The sequence below is a fragment of the Oxyura jamaicensis genome, unplaced genomic scaffold (assembly GCF_011077185.1).
Source record: "Oxyura jamaicensis isolate SHBP4307 breed ruddy duck unplaced genomic scaffold, BPBGC_Ojam_1.0 oxyUn_random_OJ72926, whole genome shotgun sequence".
Classification (NCBI taxonomy): Eukaryota; Metazoa; Chordata; class Aves; order Anseriformes; family Anatidae; genus Oxyura; species Oxyura jamaicensis.
Genome location: NW_023311327.1, coordinates 1 through 8,700, shown reverse-complemented (window position 1 = coordinate 8,700; position 8,700 = coordinate 1). Strand labels below are relative to the sequence as shown.

General features: G+C 61.6%; 1 protein-coding gene across 2 annotated transcripts; it reads left to right on the top strand.

The window, feature by feature from the left end:
- The first annotated feature begins 2,209 nt into the window (after nucleotides 1-2,209).
- Nucleotides 2,210-4,614, top strand: LOC118160017 (interleukin-1 beta-like). Of its 2 annotated transcripts, XM_035314554.1 has the most exons (6): nucleotides 2,210-3,272; nucleotides 3,366-3,414; nucleotides 3,496-3,697; nucleotides 3,783-3,953; nucleotides 4,034-4,179; nucleotides 4,270-4,614. In XM_035314554.1, exons 1-6 carry the CDS (start codon nucleotides 3,232-3,234, stop codon nucleotides 4,480-4,482), a joined length of 822 nt encoding a protein of 273 aa, XP_035170445.1. In that variant the 5' UTR covers nucleotides 2,210-3,231; the 3' UTR covers nucleotides 4,483-4,614. The 2 variants fall into 2 exon arrangements, with proteins under 2 accessions (XP_035170445.1, XP_035170444.1); XM_035314553.1 differs by having other exon boundaries at nucleotides 3,366-3,697.
- Nucleotides 4,615-8,700: the final 4,086 nt, after the last annotated feature.

Sequence of the window (8,700 nt, the reverse complement as noted above, 5' to 3'; positions counted from 1 at the left end):
GGCTCCCGGTGGGGCCTCAGGGCCGTGCAGGGCCGACGCGGGGCCGGTGGCCCTGCGGGTTCCCGGCAGAGGCTGGAGCTTTGAGAAGGAAACGAGGCCTTTGACCGAGGGCCCAGCCGAAGCCAGGTCCGTTCCTAAGGCCTACCTGGAGCTCCTGGGGGGGAATGCCAGTCCTGAGCACGTTCCTGGAGAGGAGTGTTTAGGAGGGGAACGATTTGCCAGGCAGCTGTGCAGGAATGGGGAAGGACCAACGCCCCCGGGGCGAGAGCAATTCCGATGGAGCAGGAGTATCTGCTTATCCGGTGATAACGACCCACAGAAATCCTCTGGGAGACTCGGGGCCAGAATTAGAAGGGGATGGATCCTGGGGACCCGGTAGCCCCGGGGCTGTTTAAGGTTCATGTTGTGATGAAAGCCTGGCCAGACACGTGGAAAAGCTCCAGAAGGCGGGAGGATGGGGTAGGACGAAGGTGTGTGCCAGGAGGGGGGGAGAAGGAGAAGCAGGGAGCGAAACCAGCGGTACCCACAGCGTGCTGGGCAGAGGGGGAGACGGAGGGCCCGGGATGGAAAGGAGAGATGAAGGAACGGCAGGCAGGGAAAGCTTCCCGTGCTGCAGCCTGAATCCCAGCAGGGACAGGCTTGGAGATGCTTGAAGTGTGGCCTGGCCGGCCGCTTCAGGTGGGAGCATCCGGAGTGGAAGGAGGAGAGGTGGCTGTTCCAGACCCAGGACAGGGCAGTCAGGGCTCTCAGATAAAGGAAGCAGCGTTCCTCAAGTACCTCAGTGGGGATCTCTCTACAATTATCGTTACAGGCAAAACGGCCAGCACGGGAGGATTAATAAAATTTTTTACCTATTGCTGACGGGCTGGAGCCTTCCCTTCAGTAACTGCGAACGGAGTAACTGAAGTATTCTAAAACAAACAGCTCCCAGCTATGGAACTGTTGAAAATATTGACTCTGATCAAAGAAATCACTAAATGTCAGAAATATTGCAAGGGCTAACGTGGGCTCTAGGAATTAAGTGGAAATTTCACGCTCCTTGGCATCCTTCCTCTCCTGGAAGGGCGGAGCGCATCAGGCAGTACAGAAGCAATTGAGTGAGTCCTGGACACTCGGCTCCCCCAGACGAAGTGCTCACCTTTGGCACTTCGAATTCAAACTGCACCAAGATGTGGGAGTTTCACCACGTGAAGTATTATTTGAATTGCTCGACACGGACATGGACATGGATTTTTCTCACATGGACATCCCTCATGGGGACATTGGTGTGGGGACATCCATCATGGTGTGGGGACACCCGACATCATGTGGGGACATCTGCTGTGGTGTGGGGCCATTGTCTGTGGGGACATCAACCATGGTGGGGGGACATCAGCCATGGGGACACCCAACATGGTGTGGGGACATCTGCTGTGGTGTTGGGACATCCACCAAGGTGTGGGGACATCCGTCATGGTGTGGAGACATATCCTTGGGGACACCTGACATGGTGTGCGGACATCCACCATGGTGTGGGGACATCGGCCATGGGGACACCTGATATGGTGTGGGGACGTCCGTTGTGGTGTGGGGACATCCATCATGGGGACATTCGCCCTGGGGACATCCACTGTAGTGTGGGGATATTGGCCATGGGGACACCTGATATGATGTGGGGACATCCGTCATGGTGAACAACATCCATCACAGTGCACAGACATCCATCATGGGGACATCGGCTATGGTGTGGGGGATATATGCCACGGGGACATCGATCTGCCCACAGGGGGCATCTGACATCGTGTGGGGACATCCGCCATGGAGACACCTGCCATGGGGACATCCTGGTGCAAGGCACATCCACCCATGGGGACATTCACCACAGCGTGGTGTGGGGAACACCCACCCATGGGGGGAAACCCACCCCAGGGGACACCCACCACAGACTGGGGACATGGTGGCACGAGGGACACCTGGCCACGGGGACACCTTGGCCCAGGGCACCTGGCAGCGCAGGGGCAGGCCGGGGGGGCCGTGGGGCTGTGGTCACAGCCCTGAGTCACAGTCCCACGGGCGCCAGCGCTGTTCCGGGAAGTGAAACGGCCGCAGGAAAACACCCGGGCCACGCACGTCCCCGGCCTGGCCACAGTGGCGCAACCACACGGCAGCCAGCCGGGCTGGCCGGGGGACGTCCTGCAGGCACGCACGGGCTGCAGTGGGGATGGGGACGGGGTCATGGCAGTGCGGAGATGCCTGGGCTGCGGCAAGAAGCGTCCCTGAGGCAGTGGTGTCCCCAAAAGCAATGTCCCCAAGGGGATGGAATCTGAGGTGGATGGGGCTGACGTCCCCGTGGGTGCGACGTGCTCCGTGCCCTCCTGGGGGGAGGTGGGGGCTGCACAGGGTGGTGGAGGGGACCCATGGGGTCCCCACGGCCGCTGGCAGCCGGCAGGAAGTTGTGGGTCCGGGTGGGGAAACTGGCGAGCGGCCACGCTTGCGCCACCGTCCCGTTCCGGGGCGGCCGGCCTTGCCCCAGCCCTGACGAGAGCGAGCGTCATCGTGGGTGCCGGGGCAGTCCCCGCTGTGTCAGCCCAGCCACTGCCGGCCAGCACGCGAGCGCCAGACCCGGAGCATTGACCACATTCTGTGCGCCACACCGACCCCAAAACATCGCCCTGCTGTGCCCCACGCTGACCCCAAAACATCACCCTGCTGTGCCCCACACCGACCCCAAAGCATCGCCCTGCTGTGTCCCACCTTCCCCAAAGTACTGCCCTGCTGTGCCGCACACCTTCCCCAAAGCATCATCTTGCTCCTGTGCCTCAATCTGACCCCAAAGCGTTGCCTCACCTGCCCCCCACTGACCCCAAAGCTTCGCCCTGCTGGTGTGCCTCACTCTGACCCCCAACCATCGCCCCACCATGCCCCACACCGACCCCAAAGCATCACCCGGCCGTGCCCCACACCAACCCCAAAACACCGCCCCGCCATGCCCCACATGTGGAGCCGATGCCCGCAGGCGGTGGCGGGGCCGCAGCAGCCGGCGTGCTGGGGCAGAGCGGAAATGGGCGAAGCCGAGCGTTGCGAAAGGTGGAAATCCCGCTCTGACAGCGCTTCCTTCCAGCGGCGCTTGAAAACCCGGCACGCAGCAGCCGGGCTCAGAGTGCGCCCAAGCGCCGCTGCCAGCAGGACGAGCAGGAGCAGGGCCCCGGCACCCCACAGGTTTTGCCGTCAGGTTTCCCGTTTGGCGTGGAGATGGCGTTCGTCCCCGACCTGGATGTGCTGGAGGGTGGCAGGTGAGTGCGGCCGTGCCGGTGTGCCCGGGGGCAGGGGGGCCGGGTGCTGATGCAGCCCTGGTCTCACCTCACCGCCCCGCTTTGTCCTTCCAGCCTCAGCGAGGAGACCTTGTACGGCCCCGACTGCCTCTGCCCACAGAAGGTAACACCGGGAGGGCCCCGCGGCCCCGCGGCCCCGCGGCACAGCATTGCACGGCGCTCACCCCCACCCTTCTCCCCCCAGAAGCTTCGCCTGGACTCAGAGGCAAAGCACAGCCACAGCCACACCGCGGTGGACGTCCAGGTGACGGTGACGCAGGGACACGGTGCCAGGAGGTTCCGCCAGGCCGCCACCCTGGTGGTGGCCGCGACCAAGATGCTGCAGAGGCCGTCGCACAAGGACTTTGCTGACAGCGACCTGGGCGGCTTCCTGGAGGAGATTTTTGGTAGGGATGCGGTGCTTGGAGGAGGGGCGGCTGCAGGGGGGCTGCGGGGCGCTGCCGACACCCCCTGACCGTCTGCCCCCCGCAGAACCCGTCACCTTCCAGCAGCTCGAAAGCAGCTACGCCGGGGCGCCCGTGTACCGCTACACCCGCTCCCAGTCCTTCGACATCTTCGACATCAACCACAAGTGCTTCGTGCTGGAGTCACCCACCCAGCTGGTGGCCCTGCACCTGCAGGGGCCCTCCGCCAGCCGCAAAGGTGAGGGGACCACGTCCCTGTCCCTGTCCCCGTCCCTTGTCCTCGGGGAGCGCCCGCTGACCTGTCCCTTCTCTCCGCAGTGAGGCTCAACATCGCGCTGTACCGGCCCCGCACCCGGCAGGGCAGCGCCGGGGCCATGCAGATGCCGGTGGCGCTGGGCATCAAAGGCTACAAGCTCTACATGTCCTGCGTGATGAGCGGCACCGAGCCCGTGCTGCAGCTGGAGGTGAGTGTCCCCAGCGTCCCCAACCCGGCCCCGCGGGGACGCTGCCGCCGCCGCCTCCCCCCGCTGACCCCCGGCTTGTCCCCGCCGCAGGAAGCCGACGTCATGAGGGACATCGACAGCGCCGAGCTGACCCGCTTCATCTTCTACCGCCTGGACAGCCCGGCCGAGGGCACCACGCGCTTCGAGTCGGCCGCCTTCCCCGGCTGGTTCATCTGCACCTCGCTGCAGCCCAAGCAGCCCGTGGGCATCACCAACCAGCCCGACCAGGTCAACATCGCCACCTACAAGCTGAGCGGGCGCTGAGCCGCCCGCCCCGACCCCAACCGGCGGTCGCCGGTTGCCACGCCGTATGTACCGAGTACAGCCCGCGGCGCCGCCTGCCGCCCCTCTATTTCAGGTGAAATAGCCCCTCTGGGCCCCGTGGGCCTGCCTCGCGCTCCCGTTACGCTTATTTATGGTGCCGCTACCCTTATTTATTGAGCTTTTAGTTATTTATTGTGCCGCTACCCTTATTTATTCAGCTTTTAGTTATTTATTGTGGTGTTACACTTATTTGTGCTGTTACACTTATTTATTGTGCTGTTACACTTACTGTGCTGTTACACTTACCGTGATTTTACTCTTGTGGGAACAAGAATGTTGTTTTGGCAGAGTTACATTGTTTAGAGGGAAGGAGCGTGGTATTGAGATACCCTTGCAGTGATAAGAAAGCTTAGCTGGTGACCTTGTAAAATGCAGACAACCGGACTCCTTGGAGCAATCAGGTGAAATCCCGGTGTCAAGTCAGATAAGTGAAGAAACATTTCTGCTTCAAGCAGTAAGAAAGTCAAAAGAGATCTGAAATTTAACAGGCCGGCGCCCGAAGGCCATGCGTTGCCTGTGGAGCACCGCACAGGCTGTGAACCTGGATTACCCACTCAGGGAAACGGGGGAGGGTCCCGGCCACCAAAAAGTCTGTAAACTGCGTCACGGACCTAGCAGGCGCGCTCCTGCTTGTGGGGCGCCTGCCATTGCAATCACAAATAAATTACTACTTCACTGAGATCCTCGCCTGAGTTACTGGCTACAGAGGGTTTCTCACACCCTCATTGTGCGGCTTCACTCATTTACTGCGCTTTTACTTACTGTGCTTTTACATCTTATTGTGCCGTTACGCTCATTGCACGTTTACACTTACTGTGCTGTTACACTTACTGAGGTTTTACACTCATTTATTGTGCTTTTACACTCATTTGTTGTGCTTTTACACTTTTTATTGTGCTTTTACACTTCTCGTGCTGAGGCCAGCCCCACTCCCAAGCCCAGGCCCCAGCCCCAGCCCCCAGCCTCAGACCCCAGACCCCAGACCCAGACCCAGACCCCAGATCCCAAGCTGCAGTCCCCAGGCCCCAGACCCCAGATCAAGACCCAAAGCTCAGGCCCAGGCCCCAGACCCCGGCCCCAGCCCCAGGCCCCAGCCCCAGCCCCCAAGCCCCAGCCCAAGACCTGAAGCTCAGGCCCCAGGCCCCAGCCCCCAGCCCCCAGCCCCCAACCTAAGACCCAAAGCTCAGGCCCAGGCCCAGGCCCAGGCCCGGACTCCAGACCCCATGCCCCAAACCCCAGACCCCAGACCCCAGACCCCAGACCCAGACCCCAGGCCCACGCCCCCACGCCCCGCCCCTTCTCTGGCCCCGCCCTCCCTAATTTATGCTAATTAATGCAACAGACCGCCATTGGTCCCCGCGCCCCCTCCCCCCCCCCGGCCCCGCCCGCTCGGCCCCGCACCTCCTCCCGTCACCGCCCCCCGCCTCCCGTCACCGCCCCCCGGCTGCGGCCTCAGCCAATCGCCGCCCTCTGTCCCCGAGGCCCGCCCCCAGCCGCGCTCTTCATTAGGTGGTTCGAAGGAGGCGCCGGCCAATGAGCGCGGGGCGCGCGGCGGTTAAGGGCGGTGGCCGGCGGCTGTGGGGCGGGGTCCGGACATGGCGGCGGCTGGGGCTGAGCAGGGTGAGGGTCGGGGGCAGCTTAGGGGCGTCCTCGGGCATCTTTGGAGGCGTTCGGGGGTCTTCGGGAATATCTGGGGGCGCCTTCGGGAGCCGTCGGGTATCCTCGGGGGGCATTCGGGCATCTGTGGGGGCATCTTTGGAGGCGTTCGGGGGTCTTCGGGGATCTCCGGAATCTCTGGGGCATCTTCGGGGGTCCTCGGGCATCTGTGAGGGCGTCTTCGGGCGTCTTCGGGTATCCTCGGAGGCGTTCGGGCGCCTTCGGGCATCTCTGAGGGATCTTCGGGCGCCTTCGGTCCCCCCGTGGGGCGCTGCAGGCCCGGGGCCCAGTGGGGCTGTGCTGGGGGTCCTGGGGCTCGGGGGGGCCCGCAGGCCTGGGGGCTCCGGGCACTGTGGCTGTGCTGCCCCCGGGGCTCTGCGAGGTGTTGGTGGGTGATATTAGGGGATGGGGGATGCTGGGGTGTCCTCAGAGCCGTGGGGGGGATGCATGGGGGCTGCCAGGTGGGGCCGTGCTGGGAGGGACCCCAGGGTGTGGGGCTGGGGGCAGCTTTATTGCCGGGTGCTGGGGGGCCCTGAAGCCCCCACCCTGTTTGGAGCAGCCCTGTGAGGGCCGCAGAGCTCTGGTGTCTGCTGGGCTGGGATCCCGTGCTGTGGGAAGCTGGTGGGGCGTCTGGGAACGGCCCTGCGGGGAGCACGGGACAAAAAATGGGTTGTGGTCAGTGCTCTGAGTGCTGGGGGCCGTGTGTGCCGTGTCCTCATGGAGTCACGGAATATCCCAAATAACCCCCAGGGATCATTGAGTCCAGCTCCTGGGTCCCCAAAAGACCCCCCCCCCCAAATTAGATAATGTCTGAGAGCGGTGTCCAAACACTTGTTGAACTCCAGTGGGCTCAGCGCTGTGACCACTGCCCTGGGGTGCCTGCTCCAGCGCCCAAGCACCATCTGGGTGCAGAACCCGCTCCTGGTCTCTAGCGTGAACCTCCCACATTGCAGCTTCAAGCCGTTCCCCCAGGCCCTAACCATCTTCTGATCCTTTCCTACCGTCTCTTTGCAGATGAGCGCAGGAGGCAGCTCCAGGAGTACCTGGCAGCCACAGGAAAGCTGAAACAACCGAGCACCAAGTAAGTCATGGTGTGCAGCCTCCCGGCCGGCCTCTGCCTTGTCACTGCAGTGGCTCCCTGATGGGAATGGCCTCATCCCTGGGCCACCATGGCCTGGGACAGCTCTGGCCCTGCAGTGCCCCTGCTGTGCTCTCGCTTGGCAGCACAGGCGTGGTCTCTGCACTGATATTCCCTGCTGGAAACGTCTCCTCTGGGCACCTTCTGAGCCTCCACCAAACCTTATCTTGGGTTTTGACCACCGCTTATTGTGGCGAAGGCACTGCTGGGCCTTGAGAAAGGGTCGTCCGAGTTCAAGCGCTGCTTTTGGCAGCCTTCTGGGACAGGCCAGAGTGAGGAAGGGGCTTTTTTTTGGTACATTTAAAAGCACACAAATAGTGAAGCTAGGTATGACCCCCAGACCTGTGAAGCGAGCCGCCTGGCTGGGCGGCCCCTTTGCTGCTGGGCTCGGTGCTGCAGAAGCCGGGCTGTGCTGATGCGCTGCCACAAGCAGCCCCTTGCAGGCAGCAGGGCCTCGCTCTGAGCTTTTCATTGGCCTCGCTGAGCAGTTGAGGCTCTGCTGCGGTGTTCCTCGTGCTGTTGTGGTGCAAAGGGAGCCATAAAACTTCTCCATGGGGAGAAGACAAAGAGAAGCGGGACCAGGAAGAGTGAACCAATCCCTGATGGCAGGCTCTGAAAAACACCACAAATATAATATGAACCCAATTAATGATCTTTCTTAATGGCATAGTACGCAACTGGTGCAGAGCAGAGGATGGTACCTGAACTCTCCGGGCTCTTCTGTTGCAGTGAGGTGTCTGCACAGGCATCAGCCTCACCTGACAGCTGGGCTGAGTTCCTCTGCTGGTCTTACTGGGGTGGGCAGCCGAGCTCCACCACAACACACCACCCCTCGTCCCTTCACCACACTAACGTCAAACCTCTTCCTTCACAATTCCTGCTTTCTGAAATTCTTCACGACTTTTACATTCGTAACCATCATCCAGTCCATGTTTTGCCTGTTACCTCTCTCAACTATTGTCCTTATCTCAAATTCCTCCAGCCCCACATTGGGCGCCCAAAAGGACTGTGGTGGTTTTACTTGGGTGGGTGGCCGAGCTCCACCACAACCGCTCTCTCCCCCTCCTCAAAGAGGAACGGGGAGAAAATACGATGAAAAGGGCTCAAGGGTTGAGATAAGGATGAGGAGATCGTGCGTTAATTATCGTGACGGGCAAAACAGACTCAGCATAGGGAGACAGTAAGATTTATTGCTAACAAGCTAGAGAAGTGAGAAACAACGGAAAGAAACCAAAAGCACCTACCACCCAATCCACCCTCTTCCCCCTTGTCCCCTGGAGCGGTGCGGAGGAATGGGGGCTATGGTCAGTCTATAGCAATTCTTCTCCGCCGCTCCTTCTCGGTCACTCTCGTCCCCTGTCCCA